Raw genomic sequence first — 26634 nt, 5'->3', positions numbered from 1 at the left:
GTCTATGCAAAAATGGAAAATCCTATTGTAAAGAAAAGAAAAATGTTTATGTAAAAATGTAAAAAAGTGGTTTTGGAAAAGAAAAGAAAAAATGAACCAAAATAAAGAGTTATAGAAAAATACTTTTGCCATTATAGAAAGAGGAAGAGGAATATTTGGGGTCGTAGAATAATGTATTTGCACCCCTAGTGGTTAGATGGAGGCGTCACCACTTTTGAATCTATCCAGTGTCACGTGATTTGGGTAAAACGGTCGGTTCGGCTTCATTTTGGTGGATGCCAGTCGGAAGGTAAGCAACGGCTGCAATTTTTTATCGTTTACAAAGCGTAACTTAGTACTTTCATGTTCGTGATAATTTTGTAATTTTCTTGATATTTGCGCGAGGTGCATCATTCATTATTATTAACATAACGTTTTTTAGTTATGTTACAGAACACGATGTTCTTCACCATGAATCAAACTCCATCACTTGAGCCTGGTTTTGCCCAACGTTATCTCCGATTCTGTAATTATTGCCCCATATAGCTAGTTATGCACAAGTGTAATTCTTGGGAGATTCATCCTTTCCTTACCTTCCTGAAATGTAACCCTTCCTCCACGCTCACCCTTCACGTTCTGAACGTGTGCAACATTTGTAACGTCTAACTAAAACCTTATCACAAAATGTGTGTTTTTGTTGCAGTTTGTACTATTGGATTGAGCCATCTCTGACATCATGGAGTTGTTGGATATACAGCAAGTTATTGTTGGGAATGAAATAATGACAACCTCAGCCCAGGAGATCAAACAACCTGTGAAGGACTGTAAGCACTCGGAGATTCGATTACTGTTTGATTGAAACGTTTATTAACAGATTGCAGAATGGGTACAGTACAGTACAGCTCAATACATACAATTGTACAATTGATGCTTGCAGACCAGAGAAAGACTTTCGTCTTGTTTACATCAGGGTCCCCCATTTTCAATTCATCATATGACACACACGACATACAGATAGACAGTACTGCTACATCTATTTATGACATACCAGATTTGCAAATACAGTACTGTTTGTGATACAAAAAGTGTCCAGAAAAAGAGTGTATACATTTGACATAGAAACTGTACATTGGAGGAGGTTGGGTAGGTGGGGTGGGGTTGGGTGGGTGGGTCTGTACATTGGAGGTAGGGGGGGGGACGACAACACTGTACACTGTACATTGGAATACTGACAGCTATACTTGGTCTTTACTGTACAAATGGGTTAGAATGAATGAATGAATGAAAACTTTATTTAACAGATTGCAGAATGGGTACAATACAGTACGGCTCAATACATACAATTGTTAAGGGGATGCAGACCTGAGAAAGACGTTTGTCTTGTTTCCATCAGGGTCCCCCATTTAGGACATTTGTAGGGGCCAGTTTCGAATTGCAGTCTCCCGTAGGTGTTCTTTGAGAGTGTTTTTGAAAGTGGGTAGTGATTCACATTCCTTTACAGCTTTGGGTAGGGCGTTCCACATTGATGTGGCATAATTGCGAAACGTGTTTAGTCCCTTGTTTGAGCCGAATCTGGGTTTAACATGATTTGTGGAGCTCCCTCTGGTGTTGTGATCGTGGTATTCACTGACCTTTGGGAAGTATTTTGACATGTACATGTACTGTCAAAATCATACTGTACATATACGCCTTTGGCTAACCCTTTGTATCCACCAGGGTTAGCCTACCAATGATTTATTCTACTCTTCACTTACTCAACATAATTCAGTGCAAGGAACCTTTATTTAACACAGTCACTGGTCAGCTTTACCAGTGTGTTGTTTGTACTCATAACCTGTGTGACTGACGGATAATCCTCTCCCTGTGTTACAGACAGTACTATGCAGTGTTTACACTGCTTCATCACTTTCAATTCCCCCAAATCCAAGGACAGGCACATGAGGAAGAGCCATGCAGAGGAGTACAAACAGTTACTCCAGCAGGTAAATGTCTGATAAAAATGTGTTTCTATTCTACACACCCCAATGCTACATCCTGTTCTACCTTACTATTCAGAAATGGGACACACCAAATGTCTTGCAGTCGAGGTCCAGCATGAAGTAGATAAATGTGCGTTTATTTTTGCAACAGATGTTTTGCACACTCACATTGGTTTTATTTGTTTATACTTTCTCATTCCATTGCCACTGTGCAGACTGATACCATCTTCTCGTGCTACATGTGCACGAGCATCTTCTCATCATCGGCGAAGCTGACGCAGCACCAGGCCTCTCACACGAAGGAGGAAAACCCCTTCCGCTGCCCCAGCTGTGGGGAAGGCTTCCCCAGCTTCTCTGAGGTGAGAGTCCCAGGCCGCCAGTCGCTCTTTGAAATACAAATGTGTTTCTGTTGCGACAGTGGCTTGGGAGGTAGAGCAGTCGTCTGGTAATCCGGAGGTTCCTAGTTCGATTCCCGCTCCTCCTGGGCAGCGTGTTGAAGTGTCCTTGAGCAAGACACTTAACCCCTAATTGCTCCCGATGAGCAGGTTGGCACCTTGCATGGTTGCCTCCGCCGTCGGTGAGTGAACGGGTAAAATAAAAAAAAAGAATTGTAAAGCGCTTTGGATAAAAGCGCTATATAAATGCAGCCATTTACCATATCAGACCACACTAGTCTTAAAGGAGCAGTTCACCCAAAATAAAAAATTTAAACATTTTCCTCCTTACCCGGAGAGCTATCTATCCATCCATATAGTTTCGGTTTGATTCAACTTCTTTTGGAGATATCTGCCGTAGAGATGTCTGTTGTCACTCCAATACAATGGAGCTGAATGGCAGTTGGTTTGTGGCGCAGGTCCTTAAATGTCTTCAATTTTCTTCTTTAAAAAGCATTAAATAGTTTTAAATTCTGTTTGGGAAGGTGTAACATGCTTGTAAGATTAATCTTTGGCTTAAAATAGTTAAAGATCCCCTCCACACTTAACAATTAGTTTGGTGTGTTTTTTTCCACCAAAGATGTTTAATATACTACTGAAAATGGCTTAGCAGCATCACTACTCCTTTACCCTCATTGAGGATGCAAGGATATGAACGCCAGCGAGCATGATAGGTTAGCAGGATAACTTCAACTTCAAATTACTTTATTTTCCTTTCGGAACTTCATTTGTGTAGTGGTTAAAAGACAAACATACAGTCACAATACATAGACACTCACCACTAAATATATAAATGGTAAAAATCTCATTGAGACATAGTCTCATTTACAAGAGCGACCTGATCCACCAAACAAACATAACAAATACATAAAAACAAGTAACACAACTAAAAGTCTAAGAGAGGCTAAAATCTAGATACATTTAATTAAGAGCAAAAACAAGAACAGTACCCCATGGATGCCCTTTCAATATTGCGTATAAGAAGCTTAAAATCTCCAATGGGAATTAGGTTCGGGAGCCTCAGTTCCTTTTGTAATATGTTCCACGTAGATGGGGCAGAATAGGAAAAGGCTGTTTTTCCAAGTTCTGTGCGGGCAAATGGTTTTGATTTATTGAAAATGTTATTAACAGATTGCAGAATGGGTACAATACAGTACAGCTCAATACACACAATTGTTTTTTTTTTTATCCACTTTTTCTCCCATTTTCTATATTTTCTCCCATCCCAATTTCGTATCATCCAATTCAACCCTCCCCTGTCACGGACGCTGTTTCTTGCCTCCCACAAGCCGGCTGCAATGTGGACTAAGTCATACATAGCACAAGTCCCCTCCGGTACTTGAGGTAACAGCAGTCGCATCTTTTCACCTGCGCAGCTCAATCTCTCAGTGGCGATGAGTAACGCGTGGGAGGCTCACGCTGCCCCCGACACTTCCTGATTCTACTGTGCAGGCGCACCAACCGACCTGTAGGAGTCGCTGTCCACAACGCCTGATCCCCACCCATCAGTTTCCCACCCCCTAATATGGCCAATGTGTATTAGTACGGACGACCAGCTAAACTGAAAGCAAATGTGGAGCGCTGGGCTCGAACTGACGAGCCCAGCGTCTCCAGCATTTCGTGGCGAGCGCCTTGCCCACTACGCCACGTAGCCGCCAATACACACAATTGTTAAGTGGATGCAGACCAGAGAGAGACTTTCGTCTTGTTTACATCAGGGTCCCCCATTTTCAATTCATCATAACATATATGACATACAGATAGACAGTACTGCTACATCTATACATTTATGACATACCAGATTTACAAATACAGTACTGTTTGTGATACAAAAAGCATCTAAAAAAGAGAGTATATACATTTGACGTAGAAACAGTACATTGGAGGAGGTTGGGTAGGTGGGGGGGGAGGGGGTTGGGTAGGTGGGGTGGGGTGGGGGGGGGACTGTACATTGGAGGTGGGTGGGGGGGGGGGGAAACTGTACATTGGAATATCGACGAAACCTTACTGGTCCCCTCGTCCAATCAACAGTCATCTCCCGCCTCGACTACTGCAACGCACTGCTCGCTGGCCTCCCGGCCACTGCCACCAAGCCCCTTCAACTCATTCAGAACGCAGCGGCCCGCCTGATCTCAAACCTACCGAAGTCGGCCCATGTGACCCCACTTCTTAGGGACCTGAACTGGCTCCCCATTGCTGCACGTATCCGCTTCAAGGCCCTCGACCTAGCATACCGTGCGGCAAAGGGAATCGCTCCCGCCTACCTCCGGTCAATGGTCTCTAACTACACACCCTCAAGACCCCTACGCTCTGCATCTTCTGGCCGCCTCAGACCTACTCTTATCCAAGCCCCGGGAGGGTCATCAAAGAGATGCCGCCTATTCTCAGTCCTTGCCCCACAATGGTGGAATGAACTACCCACCCCAGTTAGGACAGCCAAAACCCGTCCAATCTTCCGCCGTCGACTTTAAGACGCACTTCTTCAACCATTATCTGAAATAATAAAATTAAAAAACTCTAACCCTAACTAACCTTACTGTCATGCACTTGTCCTAATAAACTAACCTACACTGTAACACGCAACACTTTGATGAACATTGTTACTCAGCTGATAGAGTTGTGCCCTTCCTGATGACTTGTCGTACAGAACTTGTAAGTCGCTTTGGATAAAAGTGTCAGCTAAATGACTTAATGTAAATGTAAAGATACAGAGAGTTAAAAGATCCTGTGACTGCAGGCAAAAACGACTCTGTTTCTGCACCATGAGGGACAACAGGTAAGAAGGGAACAAACCGAGGAGAGATTTATAAATTAAGCAGTACCAGTGGAGAGTCTTACGCAAGTGTAGAGATGTCCAATTCACAATTGAGTAGAGGGTACAATGATGTGTAAGGCAGTGGTCCTCAACTGGTTTAGCCTCGGGACCCAACATTTCCCTTAGTCATTAAGTCGCGACACATTTTTTAACCACTGATTTATTAAAAAAAATATTTTTTTGGAGTAATACACAATCTTTCATGCACTGTTAAAAACATGAAATAAACACAAAAGTGCAACTAGGGCTAAAAACCCAATGAAATTTAAATAATAATAAATAATATGCTTCTTAGCATATTTCTTAGCTTAACATAACAGAGACCTACGTTTGGGGGAACTAATGGGATAACTGGGGTTGCAACAAAAGTGCAACTAGGGCTAAAAACACAATGAAAAAAAAAAATAATAATAATAAATAATATATCCTTCTAGGCGGCTACGTGGCGTAGTGGGCAAGGCGCTCGCCACGAATGACGGAGACGCTGGGCTTGCCTGTTCGAGCTCAGCGCTCCACATTGCTTTCAGTTTAGCTGGCCGTCCATACTAATACACATTGGCCGTATTAGGGGGTGGGAAACTGATGGGTGGGGATCGGGCGTTGTGGACAGCGACTCCTACAGGTCGGTTGGTGCGCCTGCGCAGTAGAATCAGGAAGTGTCGGGGGCAGCGTGAGCCTCCCACACGTTACTCCTCGCCACTGAGAGATCGAGCTGCGCAGGTGAAAAGATGCGACTGCTGTTACCTCAAGTACCGGAGGGGACTTGTGCTATGTATGACTTAGTCCACATTGCAGCCGGCTTGTGGGAGGCAAGAAACCGCGTTCGTGACAGGGGAGGGTTGAATTGGATGATAAGAAATTGGGATGGGAGAAAATATAGAAAATGGGAGAAAAAGTGGATCAAAAAAATAATAATAATATATCCTTCTTAGCAGACTTCTTAGCTTAACATCCCAGGGAACTAATGGGATAACTGGGGATGTTGTTTGCTCCTGACAAGAGTCTCAAAGTCTGGGGTGATGGTAGACAAAGCAACTCTGAGGTCATGCTCAATGTCCAATCTGTTCCTCTGCTTTGTCTTCAGCTGGACCAGAGCTGAGAAGCCACTTTCACAAAGATAGGTAGTGCAAAAGAATAATAAAAAATCCGCAACCCACTCAAAATGGCCCCGCGACCCACTTTTGGGTTGCGACCCACCAGTTGAGAAACACTGGTGAGGGGTGCTCCAGTAGCACACCATGTTACCGCGCTCGCGCGGGACTCCGTGCTGCGTCACGGATCTGGTTGACTCCGAGTTCGATTCCCGGACCCGCCGTCATTTGCCGAATGTCTCCCCCTGCTCTCTCTCCCGTTTCACCCTGCAACTGTCGGTCATGCTTGACCAGGAAAGCGATAAACGCTAAAAAATAAAGTTTAAAAAAAAAAAAAAAAAAGATAAACACTGGTGTAAGGGGCTTACAACCAGTAATGAATCTCAACGCCCCATGGTAGACAGCGTCTGACAAGTGAAGAGTGGGCAGATGCATCCTTGTACAGGACATCACCGTAATCTAAAACAGGCAAGAAGGTGGCAGTAACGAGACGTTTCCTGGAATTAAAAGAAAAACATGACTTATTTCTAAAAAAGAATGAATGAATGAAAACTTTATTTAACAGATTGCAGAATGGGTACAATACAGTACGGCTCAATACACACAATTGTTAAGGGGATGCAGACCAGAGAAAGACGTTTGTCTTGTTTACATCAGGGTCCCCCATTTTCAATTCATATTGACATTTATGACATAGGGACATACAGGTATTTAGTACTGATACATTTGTGACATAAACGGTATTCAAATATACAGTACTGTTACCCATAGATCCTGACAGAGTATATACATATGATGGGGAGGGGACTGTACATTAGGAGGGGGTGGGTGGGTGGGAGAGAAATATACATACGGTGGGGTGGAGACTGTACATTTGGAGGGGGTGGGTGGGTGGGAGAGAAATATACATACGGCGGGGAGAGAATATATACATGCGGTGGGGAGGAGACTGTCTATTAGGAGGGGGTGGGGGGTTTGGACATTTACGGTGGCCAGTTTCGAATTGCAGCCTCCCGTAGGTGCTCTTTAAGAGCGGTTTTGAATGTGGGTAGGGATTCACATTCCTTTACAGCTTTGGGTAGGGCGTTCCACATGGATGTGGCATAATTGCGAAATGTGTTTAGTCCCTTGTTTGAGCCGAATCTGGGTTTAACATGATTTGTTGAGCTTCCTCTGGTGGTCGTGATATTCACTGACCTTTGGGAAGTATTTTGACATGTACATGGGTACCTTAGTCATATAGTATATCTTGTAGACCAGGCCCATTGCAAGTTGCTGTACTCTGTCGTCTACTCTAAGCCATCCTAGGTTGTCAAAGTGGGCAGGGGTGAGGTGGGTTCTAGGGGTAAGGTCAAGTAGTAGTCTGACCAGTTTGTTTTGTGATGTTTGTAATCTTGTTTTTAGCGCCTTTGAGGTGCTTTGGTACCATGAGGTGCAAGCATACTCGTAGTACCCTTGAATGAGTGCTCCTGCCAGAGTCTTCAGGGTATTCTTGTTTACCAGAGAGGAGATCCGGTACAAGAATCTAGTTCGTTGGTTGACTTTTTTTTATTACATTGGATGCCATTTTGTCACAGGAAAGATTTGCCTCTAGGATGGAACCCAGGTAGGTAATTTCATCTTTCCTTGTGACAATATTGTCACTCACTGTAACTGAGAAGCCGTCGGTCTTGCTGACAAGCTAACTTTAACTTTGATTTCTTAAAAAGGTGGTCAATATGGTCATCAATTAAAAGGCCTAAGTATTTATAGGTGGACACTACTTCGATAGAAGTCCCTTGGTCCGATGAAATGCCAGGAAGAACTTATTTTTGTTCGAAAAAAGAAAATGTGTTTGTCTGCGTTCAACGAAGCAGGTTAGACTGAATGGCATTGAAAGCGGACTGCAGACATTCAAAGGCAGAGCCAACTGTGCATGCGCAACCATATAAAACAGTGTCATCAGCATAAAGATTTACTGAAGCATTTATATCACGAGACTCATCATTGATATAAATAGTATAGGGTAGGACCTAGGACAGAGCCTTGAGGCATGCCATTTGTGCTATTCAGAAAGCTAGAGGCGAGGCCATTGAACTGAACACATTGCTTGCGATTGGAGAGATAATTAGTAAACCAGCCAACTGCATGGTCTGACAAATCAATGTCCATTAAACGCTGCCGCAAGACACCGTGATTGACGGTATCAAAAGCCTTAGACAAGTTGATAAAAAGAGCAGTGCAGTAGTTCTTGGTAGGGATGCACCGAAAATTCGGCTACCGAAAATTATCGGCCGAAAATGGTTAAAAAGGCTCTTTCGGCTTTCGGCCGAAAGGGTTTTATCACCGAAAATATATGACCGAAAGTCAAATAACGTGTTGTTGTGATGACGTCATCAAAACGCGACTACAGACATACCGGTAGCATATATATATCTATGGCATGCGCAACATGTAACGTGAGCAGCTTGGCAGCTCTTCCTGCATTCTACAGCCTGTGATAACTAACTCCTCTTGGGAGTAGGGATGCCCCCCGAAACCCGGTTCTAAACTAAATTAGAAAAAACCGGAGTATTGATCAGCTCCGACGTTAACGTTAAGTCTAGGAGCGGATTAGCTACGGAGCTAACAGTGTACCATCCATCTGCGACGCAACGGTGGCAGCAACAGTGGACACTGAGTAATGTTAACGTTATGACGAGTTCATACTACACTACACGTATGAACTCGACATAACGTTAACGTTACTCCGTTTAAATGAAGTGTTTAATTAGCAGCAATCCGTTGTTGAAAATGTATCATTAAACCGAAAATGGAAATGCGAGGACAGGAAGTCGTCATCAATCGTTGTAGTCTTTTAGTCTTAACAGTCTGGAATTAATGTATGCATTCAATCAAAAGTGCTGAATAAATGTTTTATGGGCCCATAATAGTGATTATTAATATTATTTAAGTTAAGTTTAGCCATAATCATGTAGCTAAAAAAAAAAAAAAAAAAAAACATATATATATATATTTATATTAATAATTTTCGGCCTTTCGGCATTCGGTTTTTGGCCAACTGTTTCCTATTTTTGGTATCGGTTTCGGCCAAGAATTTCCCATTCGGTGCATCCCTAGTTCTTGGTATCCATGGCCTCCACAATACCATTCACTACTTTTGTAGCAGCAGTGATGGTACTGTGTTTACCTGTTTATTTAAAAGTATAAACTATGAAACAGAGAGCCGCCATAATAATACAGCCAGGGTCTAAATTACTTTTAGCTGGGTGGCGCAGCGGAGATTGCGCTCGTCACCAATGCGAGAGACTCCGGTCTCGAATCCGGGTGTCGGCATTGCCTCCGGCTTGGGCCGGCCATCATACTAACTCGTTTGGCTGAGTTAGCGGGAGGGAAGTCAGCGGTGGTAATCTGGCGTTGTGGACAGCGACTCCTACAGGTCAGGTCAGGGCGCCTGCACAGCAAAAAAGACAGGAAGTGGTGAAGGTAGTGTGACCTCCCACGCGTTACACTTCACCAATGAGAGTCCGCGCTGTCAGGTGAAAAGAGAGCCGCTGGCTCTCTCCGCATGTGTTGGAGGAAGCATGTGGTAGACCTCAGGGCTCCCTTGACCGACCAGTAGGGGGCACATGCGCGCAACAACCAGGTAGGGGAGGGGGGAATTGGCATAGCGACTAAATTGGGATGGGAGGAAAAACACAGAAAAATCAGGAGGAGAAAAAGAGGTTTAAATTACTTTTAGCATAGAAATGATATACCGTCCTTGATAGTCTCAACATGAAAAGTAGGCCTACAAGAGTCCTTGGCAGGTGAGCCAAAAAAAGTTAATTTCGGACTCTGGCTGTAAGACTATCATAGTGATTAATGCCATTAAGGACAAATATATTTGGAGTGGACAAATGTTCTTTAAACTAACCAGTTATTGTCATTTTAAACTGACAATATGCAGCATACCGTATTTACTCATTACCGAATTTCCCCAAGGGGATCAATAAAGATCTTATCTTATAAATATCTATGCCTGTAGAAGATGGTTTCACTGGAATTGTGTTGCTAGGGAACAGCTTTGGCCCATGTTTATTTCCTGTCAGTTATTGCACATATTAGCAACCACTGCAACAGGAAATAAACTTGGAGTTTATAATGTTTCATTTAAACATAAAATTGGCCTTAAATGTAATTTATCTGGCATTGAAAGGTCTTAAAAGTCTATATACTGTATATATGAATGTGTTTGTCTGGCATGGGCAACAGAGCCTAGAGTTTAGGCAGTGGAGTTTATACGGTGTGGTGGGGGCGGGTTGAGGGGAAGAAGCTCTTCCTGGGCCTGCTTGATTTGGAACAAAGATTCCAAGCTAAGCATTCCAAATATAGGGTTGTGCGTGAGGCTTCCACTGAGGTTAAACTTTGGGTCTCAAACTCAATTTACCTGAGGGCCGCTGGAGGTAGAGTCTGGGTGAGGCTGGGCCGCATCAAATATTATATATATATATACATTTACATTTACATTTAGTCATTTAGCTGACGCTTTTATCCAAAGCGACTTACAAGTTCTGTACGACAAGCCATCAGGAAGGGCACAACTCTATCAGCTGAGCAACAATGTTCATCAAAGTGTTGAGTGCTACAGTGTAGGTTAGTTTATTAGGACAAGTGCATGACAGTACGGTTAGTTAGGGTTAGATTTTTTTTTTTTTTTTTTTTTTTTTTTTTAATTCAGATAATGGTTGAAGAAGTGCGTCTTTAGTCGACGGCGAAAGATTGGACGTGATTCGGCTGTCCTAACTGGGGTGGGTAGTTCATTCCACCATTGTGGGGCAAGGACTGAGAATAGGCGACTTCTCTTTGATGACCCTCCCGGAGCTTGGATAGGAGTAGGTCTGAGGCGGCCAGAAGATGCAGAGCGTAGGGGTCTTGAGGGTGTGTAGTTACAGACCATTGACCGGAGGTAGGCGGGAGCGGTTCCCTTTGCCGCACGGTATGCTAGGTCGAGGGCCTTGAAGCGGATTCGTGCAGCAATGGGGAGCCAGTGCAGGTCCCTAAGAAGTGGGGTGACATGGGCCGACTTCGGTAGGTTTGAGATCAGGCGGGCCGCTGCGTTCTGAATGAGTTGAAGAGGCTTAGTGGCAGTGGCCGGGAGGCCAGCGAGCAGTGCATTGCAGTAGTCGAGGCGGGAGATGACTGTTGATTGGACGAGGAGTTGGGTGGCTTCTTTTGTCAGGAAGGGGCGTATCCTTCTGACGTTGCTCAGGAGGAATCGGCAGGTTCTGGTCGTCGCTGCGATGTGAGCAGAGAAGTTCAACTGGTCGTCGAGGACAACACCAAGGTTCTTGGCGGTCGGGGACGCAGTCACAGCTGCATTCTCGACTGTGATTGAAAGGTCGGTTAGGGGGGAGGATTTGGCCGGCAGGTGGAGCAATTCTGTTTTGCTTAGGTTCAGTTTGAGGTGGTTGGACGTCATCCAGGCTGAGATGTCGGACAGACAGGCCGAGATCCGCACAGAGACGTGGATATCTGAGGGAGGGAAGGAGAGGAAGAGTTGAGTATCGTCGGCATAACAATGGTAGGAGAAGCCATGAGACGTGATAATGTTACCCAGTGATTTAGTGTAGAGGGAGAAGAGAAGGGGTCCTAAAACCGAGCCCTGGGGGACACCCGTCCGCAGGGGGCGGGTGGCCGACAGGGTCCCTCTCCATGACACTTGGTAGGAGCGGTCATTGAGGTATGATGACAGCCATGTCAGCGCAGAGCCAGCCACTCCCATTCCTGCATATGATTTTTTTTCTTTTTTTTCTTTGCAAAATCAACTCTGCCTCTCTTTGTTAACTACAACAAGCAATGCTGTTTGTTATTTAAGATGAGGTTGGACTCGGCACTGACCGATGTGTGTTCATTGTGCTGCTTTTATAAAGCCTCAAATGACGGCATACAATATTTCATGAAAGTGTTTTGTTTGTCTAAGATTTAAAAAGGATTAAACTTTACAGCACTGACAACGTTGAACAAAGTGCTGTACAAGTCCCACAACATTTAAAAAATATATATATATATACATTTTTTTTTTTTTTTTTACTTTGTCAAGTAGGGGGACGCAAAATATCATCCAGCGGGCCGCAATTGGGCCGCGAGTTTGAGACCCCTGAACACGCCAACATTTTGGGAAATTAGCTTATCGTCTTCTCCAGGGAGAGACAATAAGATAGATACCAGTTTCCTCTCTGTGCGTTCAGTAGAAAGCTATCTGGCAGCGGCTGCAGATAAAAGATAAAAAAAAAGATGTGAATCCCTACCCACATTCAAAACCGCTCTTAAAGAGCACCTACGGGAGGCTGCAATTCGAAACTGGCCACCGTAAATGTCCAAACCCAACCCCCCCCCCCTCCTAATAGACAGTTTCCTCCCCACCGTATGTATATATTTTTCTCCCACACCACCCACCCCCTCCTAATGTACAGTCTCCTCCCCATCATATGTATATATTCTCTGTTAGGATCTATGGGTAACAGTACTGTATATTTGCATATCGTACAGTATATGTCACAAATGTAACAGTACTATATACCTGTATGTCATGTATGTCCCTATGCCATAAATGTTATGATGTCATGTATGTTGTGTATGTCATAAATGTCACTATGAATTGAAAATGGGGGACCCTGATGTAAACAAGGCAAACATCTTCCTCTGGTCTGCATCCCCTTAACAATTGTGTGTATTGAGCCATAATGTATTGTATTGTACCCATTCTGCAATCTGTTAAATAAAGTTTTCATTCATTCATGCATGTTAGCCTAGCTTAGCACAATTAATGGAAGCGGACATGACCGGTTAGCCTTCGGGAGAGGTGTTAGTTGGACAATGCCTAGGCTAACCGGTCATGTCCTCTTCCATTCATTGTGCTAAGCTAGGCTAACATGCAGCCAGATAGCTTTCTACTGAACGCTCATCTTTTTTTTTTGGTATCTATCTTCTTGTCTCCCTGGAGAATAAGCTAATTTCCCAAAATGTTGGTGTGTTCTTTTAAGGTGAGGCACATTATGATGAGGTCCGGTGTTGCAGCCTGGCCAACTAACACCAACTAGGGCGTGGGGAAAAAAGATACACTGTAGCATGGTTGTTGGATCTCTCTCGACTGCTGTGGCGGTTGTTATTGTTTCCTATTTACCCCGTTGAATGCCGCCACTCACTTCAATGATAGAGCTCTCATATTTGTGAACGCATAAACTATATCTTAAATTATGGTTATGTGTCTAATGTGGCCGTTGCTTATCAATGACTTGTTTGCAGTCAACATTGTCGAAACGGGGGCGGCTAGGTGGTGCAGTGGGCAAGGCGCTCACCACCAATGCAGGAGACGCTGGGTTCGGGCCCAGCTCTCCGCATTGCTATCAGCTTGGCTGGTCGTTCATACTAATACAATTGGCAGTATTAGGGGGTGGGAAGCTGATGGGTGGGGATCGGACGTTGTGGACAGCGACTCCTACAGGTCGGTTGGTGTGCGCCTGCGCAGCAGAATCAGGAAGCGACGGGGCAGCGTGCCCTCCAAACGCAGACCCTCGCCGCTGAGAGATCGCGCTGTGCAGATGCGACTGCTGCTTCCTTGAGTACCGGAGGGGACACGTGATGTAAGGCTTAGTCCACATTGCAGCCGGCTTGTGGGAGGCATGGCCTAACAACGTTCGAGACAGGGGAGGGTAGAATTGGATGATACGAAATTGGGATGGGAGAAAAAGTAGATAAAAAAAAAAAAAAAAAAACATTGTCTAAACGGATTGTTTTTTAATCGGTTCATTTCCGTTTTATACCATTTTGAAAACGTTTCTTGAAACTTCCAGAAGATTCTGTGATAATCGCCCTTTAGGGCGCGTTCACACCTACCCTGTTTGGTCCACTTTAAGTGGACCATGGTCCCTTTAGATCAATAGTCCGTTTCGTTTGTACAGGTGTGAACACAAACCGAACAATTTTGAGGACCAAACAACCGAACCATGGTCCTCTTGAAAAGTTGGGACTCTGTTCGTTTCAAAGTGGACCATGGTGCGTTTGCTGTTGGTGTGAACGCGATCGAACTTTAGTACCTAATCTAGAGCAAATGAGTGACCGGCGCCTAGTGGCGGCTGGCGCGCAACCCAACTTGACAGCGCCAAGTAACCGCTTGCGCGCGACCCAACTCAAATTAATGACAGGCGCGCGGACAGTCTCTCTCTTCCTCTCTCTCTCCTCTCTAGACTCGCAGTCTCTCTCTCTCTCTCTCTCTCTCTCTCTCTCTCTCTCATTACGCTATCGGCAACTGTTTACGTTTGTGAGTGCTATAGTCCAATAGATGAACGAGTTGGCGACTGTATGTCCTTTGTTTATGTAACTGGTCTAAGGTCACCCTCTGTGTCGTCGTCGTGCATTGGAAGTGAAGACTCAGTCGTGGCCATTTCAGTATTTAATTCTGTTGGACATACAGATAACACCATTATCGTTTGTCCACAGGATGGCGCCAAAACAGCTAGCAGGCCCTTTCAGTATTCCAGATAGTCTCAATGGCATTTTTAATCAAACATTGAAATAACACATTTATAATGAAACAAAGATAATACAAAATAAACAATAGGATCCCTTAAATTACCTGTTGGCAATACAGATAACACCATTATCGTTTGTCCACAGGATGGCGCCAAAACAGCTAGCAGGCTGCAATGGGGAAATATGCCATCACGTCAGGTTGAGGCCTACATGTAACTCTCAGACCATAACTACCAGTTCAATCACATGTGTCATACAAAAGAGTTCGCCACCACAGCTAAACCACATTACAAAAAGTGCAGAATTGTTCACATTAACACAGTTACCACTATATACAACTTCGGTTCATTGCCCGACAACTTATTTACAATAGTGCGTTCTTTTAGACCTGATATATTTACAGACAGTGAAAGCACGTCTTACCCCTTTCAGCATTCCAGATAGTCTGGCGCGAAAGGGGAAGTGCAAGGGGAAATACGTCACTTCGGCAGGAAGTGACGACGGCTTCAAAATAAAAGACTATTAGAGTAAAAATAATAATAAACAATTAAAATAAAACGTTAGGGAGGGATCTTTGTGGAATACAACATTAGTATATTTTATATACCTGCTACATACTCCCCCCCCCTGAATTCCGCTAAAATCCCGAACCTACAGGACACACTAACTGGGACCTCCAACACTACGTCAGAACCGGCACGGGTTTACCTGAAGATACACATCTTCAAAATCAACTATAAGTTACCTGTCAGACAGGTTCAGAGAAAACAAAAGGGTGTACAGTCCTATGTTCCTCCTAGAAACACTCGGTGCCTTGTACACCAAATCACCCGGCCTACTCGAATCCCATACCTCATCTGTGAGCACATGTGGTAAATACGCCACTTACAGTGTCACAGTGCAAGATAAAATAAAAATCAATGAAACAAAAAAAACTGAAAGAGACGGCACAGAAAGCCTAGGACAGAGTTAGAAGAGACTGGGAACTCTTACCAACCGAACGGCCTCTGAACCATCGTCTCTATCAAACGGTTGACTCCTCTAACCACCCTGCCAGCCCGTGTCCTGACTACACCCTCTGTGCCCCTCAGTGTAGGTGCACGGCAGTCTCGGTCCCGCTCTACCATAGCCGGAATGACTACAGGAATAACGGTCGGGGCCCTTGGCACTGTGTCTGATGTGTCAACTGTAGACACTGGTCTGGAGGACTGGGCACTACTCGCATCAACCACCGACACTGTCTCTATCTCAGACTGATCTTCGTCCACATCAGCTACGTCACAGGAGCCATGACTGGTAGCCTCTTCAGCCCCACTCAACACCCATGCCTCCGTCCTATCCTCTGAACCCCTCTCTCCCTCCAGAGAGTCGACGAGAGCCATCTGAGACCCGCCCTCTGATCCTCTCTCTTCCTCCAGAGAGTCGATGAGGCCCATCTGAGACCCATCCTCTGATCCTCCAAGACTGTCTTCAGTCTCCGGCGCGTTCCCATCAGCAGTCTCTATGGGCAGGAAGCTGATATCCAGAATCAGGTTGCGATGCACCACTCTCGTCTTCCCCTTTTCATCTTCCAACTTGTAGACATGAGTCTGTGGGTTGCTGTCCATGACAGTATAGACTGTTGGTTCCCACTTGTCCGCAAGTTTCTTCTTCCCCCTCTCACCTTTGTTTGCGAGGAGCACCCTGTCTCCCACGTTCAAGCAGATCCCCTTGACTTTACGGTTGTAACCTCTGGCTTGCTTGTCTTGCTCCTTGACAGCATGTCTCCGAGCAACGTCTGCTGCTTCATGGAGGTGGGACATAAGCGTTGTCGCGTAACTGCTGTAGTCAACAACCACTGGGTCATGCAGAACCTGTCTGAACATTACGTCAACAGGGAGCCTCGGAATCCGCCCAAACATTAGGTGGAAAGGTGCATACCCAGTAGTCTCATGCACCGTCGCATTGTATGCAAATGTCAGAGTCTGTATTTGCTGAGGCCACCTGGCCTTCTCCCTCAGCGGCAGCGAACGGATCATGCCTCCCAGGGTTCTGTTAAACCTCTCGGTCCCTCCGTTCCCCATGGGATGGTAGGCGGTAGTGTGTGACTTGGAGACTCCCGACAGTCTAAGCAGTTCCGCAATGAGCTCGCTCTCGAAGTTGGCTCCTTGATCCGTATGTATGCGCTTCGCAAATCCATACACACAGAACACGTGATCCCACAACTTCCTCGCAACTTGCTTCGCTCGTTGATTCGAGCAGGGAAAGGCATGTGCCAACTTCGTGAAATGATCCGTCAGGACAAGGACATCTACTGAACGCTGATTGTTATCCTCTGCACTCCAGAAGTCCAAACACACTAGTTCCATGGGAGCGGAGGTCCTTATACTCTCAAGCGGAGCCCTGGCAGACGGATCTGGAGTCTTGGCCAAAATGCACCTCTGGCAGCACTTCACATAGTCCTTAACTTGGCGCTCCATCCTTGGCCAAAAGAAGCGTTGTCTTGTCAGGTAGATCGTCCTTGCCTGCCCTTGATGTCCGGCTAGGTCATGCACGCCCCGCAAGGCCTTGTCCACTAGACTCCGGGGTAAGACGAACTGAAGCCTCCTCTGCTTGCTCAACGGATCTTTGGTGATTCTATAGAGCACTCCGTCAGTGACCTTCAGTCTCTCCCATTGTCTGATCAGCACCAGAGCACTCGCGCCCAGACCGTCTCTCTCTCGCCTCGATGGCCTCCTCTGTCGAGTCAGAAAAGACGTGACCTTTGAGATGTCAGGGTCACTCTCTTGGCTCCTCTGAAGCTCTGTCAGGGAAAAGGCAGGCAGCGAATCCTGTCCCGGCGGAGCAAGATGTTGAACGGTCTGTACCAACTCTGTCGCCCTGGACTCTGCAGCTGCATCCCAATGGTCATGAGAATCAAGGACCGCCTTCACAGCGCTGTCACACAGGGCCGGCGAACACTGGGACTGCATCACAGCGACGCTCTCTGACCTCTCCGCCCGTTGACACTGGACCCTCAAACGGAAGGCATCTTGAACTCCGTTCACTCCAACCTCACCCGCTTCGGCGAGCAGATTGCCGTAGGACTCAGTGACCAGCCGGCGCCCAACCGTCTTGGCAAACGGATCCCGGCTGAGAGCATCAGCCACCACATTCTTGACTCCTGCGATGTGCTTCAGGCTGAACGTATAAGGAGCGAGCTTCGCGACCCACCGTTGTTCACAAGCGTCGAGCTTAGGCTTTGTCATTATATAGGTGAGTGGATTATTGTCCGTCCATACAGTGAAGGAGTTGCCCTTCAGCCAATGGCTGAACTTGTCACACACACTCCACTTCAGTGCCAAAAACTCGAGCCGATGGGCTGGGTAATTCTTCTGAGAACTGCTCAGGGTCTTGCTTGCGAAAGCTATGGGGCGCGCTTTACTTTCACCAGCTGGTACTTGTGACAACACCGCCCCGAGCCTGTCCAATGAAGCATCGGTCGACAGAATCAAGGGACGTGAGAAATCAGGATGCGCCAGAACCACGCAGTCCAGCAGACTCTCTCTTAGACTGACGAAGGCGACGTCACACTCTGAAGTCCAGTCATCGGGTCCTAGTCTCCTGAATGTTCCTGCCTTCACCTTCACCTTCGTCCTTCCTTTCCTCTTCTGTCCCCCAGTCAGGGCGAACAGCGGTTTGGCGATGGAAGAGCAATTAGGGATGAAGTGCTGATAGAAGAAGACCATTCCCAGATAGGACTTTATCCTCCGTACTGAGGGCGTGCACCCGTCTTCTTCCATCAGATCTGTGCTAGACATGCTGGATATGACCTCCACCTTCGCAGGATCCACAGCCACTCCGTTACCATCTATGATATGGCCCAGAAACTTGACAGACGACCTCATCAGATGACACTTTTTCGGGCTCAACTTGAGGTTGTGGTCTCGCAGTCGCTGGAAGACGACCTCCAGTCTCTGTAACGCCTCCTCTTCCGTCGATCCGAAGACCAGTAGGTCGTCCAGATAGCATAACAGGCTGCTGAAGTTCATGTCTCCGAATATACTCAGCATCATGCGCATAAATGAGGCAGGACTATTGCACAGTCCCTGCGGCATTCTATTATACTCATGCAGGCCTATCGGTGTAGTGAACGCCGTGTATCTCTTATCCTCTTCAGCCATGGGAACGTTGTAGAAGCCGGACGTCAAGTCCATCGTGCTGAAGAAGGTGTTCCCCCCCCAAGGCGGCCAGACAGTCCGACTGATGTGGAAGAGGATGGGCGTCTTTCAGTGTTCTTGCATTCAACCATCGGAAATCGGTGCAGATCCTCAGATTACCGTCCTTTTTCCATACCATCACCAGCGGTGAAGCATAATCACTCACTGATTTTCGGATTATCCCTTGCTGCTCCATGTCTGTCAAGACCTGTCGTAGTTTCTGGTAGTGAGCAGGGGGTACTCTCCGGTAAGGAAGGCGGAATGGACGATCATCGGTCAGTCGAATGCAGTGGACGAAGCCCTTTGCCTCACCACAGTCCATCTCATGCTTGGAGAAGATGTCGGTGTAAGACTCGAGCAGCTGGACCAACTTCTCCTTTCCTGCGTTGCTGGTATGACAGGGTTGGATATCGAGTTTGTCAAGACCAACATCACGTAGCCTCTGCTCGAAGTCAGAGGGACTGGTTGCCGTATGGTGCTCAGTCGGGGGAGCCCTGTCGATCCGACTACAGCCTTGGAGTAGCTCCAAATCCTCCACAGCTAAGCAGGGAGACACATCTGCCAGCTTACAGTTCCTCTTCAGCGTAACAGGTCTATCAGACAGGTTGGTGACCTTCATGGGGACCCACCCATCACCCCACAGAGGTGTCACGACCCGACCAACCATAATATTACGTGGCATGGACCTTGATGAAGTCGGCTCCACTATCACGGTGCTTCCCGGCGACATGACAGTATTCTTGGGTAGCTTACCCCAGACGAGGTGTTCTTGCATCGCCAGAAGAGTGATTGACTGCTTGAGCTTGACCGTGCCGATCTTATCCGGTACCTTCTCACCCCTCCATCGGGACGTATTCGCCATGAGGTCCAAGAACTGTTCACACCCTGGGGATGAGGATGGGCTACAGACGGAGATGAGCCGCCAGTAATCGTCACTGTCCTTCAACTTGTGCATGAGGAACTTGATCACATTCGTGCCGATGATGAGATCATCCCTCTGGCCCGGCACCATAAGGACTGGTACGATGCAGCTCACTCCATATACTTTCAGTTCAACTTCGTACACACACTTCGGTTTAGTGAGTTTTCCTCCACACCCCACTAAAACCACGTCCTCAGTCATCGGTCTTTGTCCTTGCAATACTTTTCCTTTCAACATCCTTTCCTCTGCATCTTCACTGAAAGTACAGGCCATGGAGCCTGAGTCGAGCATTCCTTGCATCTGAAACATATTATTCACGTTGACTGGAGCATAGAACAGCTCATCATACGGCTCAACTCTTTGCGTGTTCTGTGCTATGATCTTCACACCAGCCGGTGCTGCACTGCACTCTTTCACATAACACTGTTCATGTTCACTTTCAGCACTGAGGGTTTGACTGTCCTCACCCACACGTTCCCTCCTCCAATGCGGGTTAGTCAGTTTAAAGACTGCTGCTCTCTGGGTGAGCGCGCGCCCTGGCCTCTCTGTCTGGGAGGGGAACTGCGACAGTCTCTGCGAATATGGCCAGGTTTAAAGCAACCCAAACACAGGTGCTCCCGCATGCAGTGTGCCACAGTGGAGTGCTCCGCCGATCTGCATATCTTGCAGTCAAACTGTTGTCGTCCATACATTGGCTGGTTGTTCTGAGCCATCGGCTGGTAGCTCTTAGGGACCGGCAGAATGTTCTGAGCCATCGGCTGGTAGCTCTGAGGGATCGGCAGAATGTTCTGAGCCATTACTTGACTATTCTGCGCCATCGCTTGACTGTTCTGAGAGAGTGTCCGGTCAAGCAGGCCGATCAAGGTCATCAGACAGTTCCCATCTATCTGAGGAGCAGACGTGACACTCGCTCCCACCTGGACAGGGGGCGACTCTGGAAGGTTGGGCGTAGACAACCCCTCGAACACAGGTGTCTGGACATGAACTGTTAAAGGTCTCCCCAGACCTGCACGGTTTGTTCTGGCGTCCCGCTGTCCTCTCATGCTGATCTGATGACGGTCAACATGTTCCTGTATTTCACCAGCTGTCCACTTCTCTGGCGCTTTGAACCGCAAGATTGCGGCAAGGGAAGGATCAGGGCAATACTTTACGAACATCGTGGTCACCTCTCGACGGGGGTCATCAATATGTCGCCCATGCCTGCTCAGGCCCTCCTCTGCTGCATCAACAGCCTTGTTAAGTCGGATCCAATACTCGACAGGGTCCTCCCCTGACACAGGCACAGTGTTATAGAAATCCGCAAGAGGCATACTTGAGCATGACACGCCACCGAAATGTTGTTTCAGTATGTCTATCACAACCCTCGGGTTCTCTTGAGGCTCTAGTAACGGGTTGCTACGGAGCGTTATCTTTACAATGTCTCTGGCTCTGCCCATCAGTCTGGACAACATCTCCTGATGCTGCTCGTCCACTCCTATACCTCTCTTCCTCAGGTAGGTGTCCATGAGCTCCTCCCACTCATGCACTGAGAGCTTGTCAGATCCATCTCCTCTGTACACTGGAGGCTCCCTCACATCCGACTGCATGACCAGCTTTACACCAGTCAGGTTGAGTGTGGAGTCGACGCGTGGTTGGCTCCCGCCCGGGTATCGAACCCGCTCTTGACTGCCTTCATTCACCCGGCTCTCTCCCCTCATCTGAGCCGATATTGACTGCCCCACCTGCTGGGCGATGTGTGATATCAGGTCACTCAATGCTGGGTCGTTCCTGTCGGGGATGGCCGTAGGTGAAAAGGCAGGCCTGTGGGCAAAGGGTGTGTGGCTCGGTAGATGGGTTGAGGTGAAGACTGGGGAACCTTCATTGCCCGGGGCACTAACCTGCTGGGTCTGACTGGGCGCTCGTGACCTCCCTTCACCACCCTGCCAGCCCAGTGAGTTAAATCGAGCCAACAGCTGTGCCCCCCTCCCGGACGCAAAATCACTAGGGCCATGAACTACCCTCTCCTCAATGGCTCCCCCCTCTACAACAGACCCGCTCTCTGAAACGGTCCCCACCTCTACATTATCGTGATCCATTCTATTTTATTTTCTAAAATGGGCTATCAACAAAGGAGAAAAAAAAATTAAATATATACTGCGGATCACAATATGTTTACCTTGGCCATTACCAATACTATGCCAAAATAGTGGAGAAATATTTGATTATAATATTATTCTTGGCTATTCCACTACGAGAGAGGAGAAGAAAAATATATAACAAGGTCACTATATTTTTCATTTGGCTATTCCACCACAAAAGAGGAAAAGAAAAATATATTATCAGGTCACTATATTTTTCAATTGGCTATTCCACCACAAAGGAGGAGAAAAAAAAATATATAACAAGGTCACTATATTTTTCTGTTGGCTATTCCTGTACCAGGAAAGAGAATAAAAATATATCTATACGTTGGTCACAATATTTTTCAATAAACCAGAAATCAGAAATCAAAGAAAGAAGAAAAAAAATTCACTTCGACGTCACTCTTCCCGGCGACCAATCTGGCGTTGGTTCTTGTGTTGTCCTGGTCACGGCACCACTGTAACTGGTCTAAGGTCACCCTCTGTGTCGTCGTCGTGCATTGGAAGTGAAGACTCAGTCGTGGCCATTTCAGTATTTAATTCTGTTGGACATACAGATAACACCATTATCGTTTGTCCACAGGATGGCGCCAAAACAGCTAGCAGGCCCTTTCAGCATTCCAGATAGTCTCAATGGCATTTTTAATCAAACATTGAAATAACACATTTATAATGAAACAAAGATAATACAAAATAAACAATAGGATCCCTTAAATTACCTGTTGGCAATACAGATAACACCATTATCGTTTGTCCACAGGATGGCGCCAAAACAGCTAGCAGGCTGCAATGGGGAAATATGCCATCACGTCAGGTTGAGGCCTACATGTAACTCTCAGACCATAACTACCAGTTCAATCACATGTGTCATACAAAAGAGTTCGCCACCACAGCTAAACCACATTACAAAAAGTGCAGAATTGTTCACATTAACACAGTTACCACTATATACAACTTCGGTTCATTGCCCGACAACTTATTTACAATAGTGCGTTCTTTTAGACCTGATATATTTACAGACAGTGAAAGCACGTCTTACCCCTTTCAGCATTCCAGATAGTCTGGCGCGAAAGGGGAAGTGCAAGGGGAAATACGTCACTTCGGCAGGAAGTGACGACGGCTTCAAAATAAAAGACTATTAGAGTAAAAATAATAATAAACAATTAAAATAAAACATTAGGGAGGGATCTTTGTGGAATACAACATTAGTATATTTTATATACCTGCTACATTTACAAATGAGATCCGCACCAAAAAGGGTAGTGTGAATGCAGACCAAAATCAAACAATGTATCATTTTCACATTTGGTCCACCAGAAAGTCCGGACTATCCACAGACTTTCAGGTGTGAACACGCCCTTAGTGGAATACACTGGAATACACAAAACACGTTGTCATTATTCGGCCTATTTATGAATCATTTTCAAATAAACGCTAGATTATCAATAGTATGCACGCTATAGAAGCGGGCTGAAAAATCGATTATCTTATTTCCTGATCACACACATATGGCACACGCTGATATAGGTGAAAATAGCTCTGATTATCCCAATACTGGTAAAATAGATTCCTTACCTCAGATCAGATGTTCTCCAAAAAGATTATTCCAATTCTTGATCGCCATTCAAAATGTCGATTGCGTTTATTGATCCAACGCTGGGTACTGGAAATATATATTCCACGCTGTTCTGAGTGTCCACAATGAGTCCGATCGGCTCAGGTTACTTGCCTGAGAAGTAAAATGTGGATTCCGGATTTTTCTTTTCTCATCCATTTTCATTGAGTCCATTCCAATGCGTGCATTACCATCCGGGAGACGATAGGGGGCTGTATTTTCCCTATTCGAGTTCAGACCGATCCCCACTGGTAACGTGAGGCTAGATTGATGAAATATGAATGGAAATCGCTAATAAAAAAATAACGATTAAAAACGAGATATCTCGTCGGCTGGCACTCAAAGTGTTAAAGGAACCTGCCAACATTATGGGAAATTAGACAAGAAGATGGATACCATTTTCCTCACTGTGCATTCAGTAGAAAACGATCTGGATGCAAGCTAGCCAAGCTTAGCACAAATTAATGCAAGTGGATACGGACCTGCCAACCTAGCTGTTTGGCCAGAAAACACCTCTCCCAGAGTTTTAAGCTAGGCTAACGACCCGTATTCGCTTCCATTAATTTGTGCTAAGCTAGACTAGCTTGCAGCCGGATAGCTTTCGACTGAATGCACAGAGAGGAAATTGGTATCTTATCCTCTTGTCTTACACTTTGTATTGTACAGTCTTCAGAGTCAAAGCTTGTCCGTCTCTTCTCTGATGTTTGTTTCATTGGTTGTGTCTCATGCAGGTGACGAGTCACCGGCGGCGCAAGTGCAAAGAGAAGCACTATGTGTGCAGATACTGTAGCTGTGTGTTCCGCATCGCCGCGCATCTCCGCAATCACATCCTCACCGTGCACCCCGACGTTAGACCCCAGGCCAAAAGACGCGGCCGCCCACCTAGTGCGGCGGCTGAAAGAGGAGCGACTGCTGCCAAGAAGAGCAGAGGAGCTGAAGAGGAGGAGGAGGAGGAAGAAGAAGAAGAAGATGATGAAGATGGGGAGGTGGGGGGGGAGGAGGAGGAAGAGGAGGAAGGGGGAACAATAGAATCTCAGAGAAACGGAGGGAATCAAATGGAGCAGCAACCCCAGGTACAGCTCCAGATACCGTGTCCTGTAAATAACTGTGATTGCATGTTCCTTTCTGTTGCAGCCCTCCGTGTCCATAAGAAAGAAATGCATGGGCCTCCCCCATCCCCTCGCAAGGCTCATCCATGCGTAGAGTGTGAGGAGAGCTATGCCCAGCCTGAGCAGCTCAAAGACCACATGACCAGGGACCACAGCGGTGGTTGGAGGGTTGACAAAGGGAAAAGATAGTGCCGGATAAGAAACTGTTGTTACCTCATGGACTATTCATTGTGATAAATGTCAAATTTTGTTGTATTATACTCTGTGGGCAGTTTTTTTTATGTGGGTGGTGGGGGAGATGTTATGGAATACCGTTTTCCAGATTGGATTATTAGTTTCTCTTTGGAAAGAGATGTTGACTTGCTTTCAGAAAGATTTCACAATTGTAAATAAAAACTCAACCCTGATTTATGTCTTGTTATGATTTGCAACGTCTCCTGAACACTTGCTGTCTTTGGACCTTGTTTGCTTTCCACACGTCTTACCACTATTATACTGCTTTGAACATTTGTGTTTATATTCATTGTAGCAAATTGAACTATCAATGGATGTTTTGTATTTTATTTATTTATTTTACTGGTATTACATTTTTACATAATGTAGAAAAACACCAGTTGCTTGTGAACTAGGCTCAATAAACCAGAGGGGCTAGTGTTGTTGGGATCATATACTACTCAATTTATGTAATCTGGGGATCTTAACATTTCCCACAAAGAATTAAAACATTAGATGCATAAAACTAAACGTGTAACACGACTCTTTGATATTTTATTGTTTCGGGGCAATTTGTAAAGTTGCTATCAACCATTGAATGTAGCCTAATGAAACATGCGCTGACAGGGGCGAACTGGGACACAAATTCAGCCCGGGACATTCAGATGCACCGGCCCCGAAACCGGCCCACACAACGGCCGTTATGAAACACTCGTCCAGTATTAAACAACCCAAGCCTGTGGCTAAGGAGTCAACATCAGGGAGACTAAAATCTACACCCCGCCCCTAGATGTGCACTCACACACACACACACACACACACATATACCATTACTTCCTGTCATTGGCATACATTTTTTTTTTTTTACTAACATCTTAGTGCCTCATTAGCCTAGGGATTAAGGATACATGAAGTATTAACTACTACACCATAATAATATTGAGGTTTTGATCCATAGAAAGGTCTGTGCTGCATAATTTCAGTTAGATTAGATTTATTGTCATTTAATTTTGCACTCATGACATTAGTTGCTTGCTGTTTAATCAACATCGAAAGACCCCCCACTTCCTCCCAGACACCCATTCCAAGAGCCTGTTCGCTTTCCAGGTCTCTCTCTCTCTCTCTGTCTGTGTCTCTCTCTGTCTGTGTGTGTGTCTCTCTCTCTCTCTCTCTCTCACAGCTTGGAATGATGGAATCATCCATGATAAATTAACTTTGACTTGAATGAATGCCCATTCTTTCTCTAGAACAATACAGATTGACAAACGTTTCATTATGCACTATACAACTAAGGTTAATAAGTTATAATTAAGATATCAATTGTATAAGATTTATTTAGGATAACTAAAGACAGGACTTTACTAAAGGTTGACACTCACAGTAATTTCTTCCAGAACAAGCTTAAAATAGCAAAGGATATAGATCATTTGTCTGTCTATATCGTGTCTGTTTGTCTCTCTCTCTCTCTCACACACCTTTGTAAAACACTCATGAGACCAAAAAAAATGCATTTGAAAACAATATGTAGGGGGGGCTCCAGTAGCTCACAGCATATCTCGGCGCTATTTCTGCGTTAGGGAAAACCGTGCTGCGTCACGGATCTGGTGGACTCCGAGTTCGATCATCATTCGTCATTTGCCAGAATGTCTTCCCCTGCTCTATATCCCGTTTCACCCTGTATCTGTC

The 26634-nt window shown here is 45.8% G+C and overlaps 1 protein-coding gene across 1 annotated transcript; it reads left to right on the top strand.

Annotated features, from left to right (window-relative positions):
- Positions 1-250: 250 nt before the first annotated feature.
- On the top strand, positions 251-25130 carry LOC311227215 (uncharacterized protein). Its single transcript, XM_084312781.1, has 5 exons — positions 251-289; positions 683-803; positions 1852-1961; positions 2174-2317; positions 24358-25130. The coding sequence occupies exons 2-5, from the start codon at positions 716-718 to the stop codon at positions 24922-24924; spliced, it is 909 nt and encodes a 302-aa protein (XP_084168907.1). The 5' UTR covers positions 251-289; positions 683-715; the 3' UTR covers positions 24925-25130.
- Positions 25131-26634: the final 1504 nt, after the last annotated feature.

The sequence above is a fragment of the Notolepis coatsorum genome (assembly GCF_963971535.1).
Source record: "Notolepis coatsorum genome assembly, chromosome: 4".
Lineage (NCBI taxonomy): Eukaryota > Metazoa > Chordata > Actinopteri > Aulopiformes > Paralepididae > Notolepis > Notolepis coatsorum.
This window is presented reverse-complemented; position numbering and strand designations above follow the sequence as displayed.

Bases quoted from the DNA above. Each gene is read 5' to 3' on its own strand.
- LOC311227215 (XM_084312781.1), top strand. From the start codon at position 716: ATGGAGTTGTTGGATATACAGCAAGTTATTGTTGGGAATGAAATAATG. The intron at 804-1,851 runs GTAAGCACTCGG...CCTGTGTTACAG, and splicing joins CAAACAACCTGTGAAGGACT to ACAGTACTATGCAGTGTTTA. The intron at 2,318-24,357 runs GTGAGAGTCCCA...TGTCTCATGCAG, and splicing joins GCTTCCCCAGCTTCTCTGAG to GTGACGAGTCACCGGCGGCG.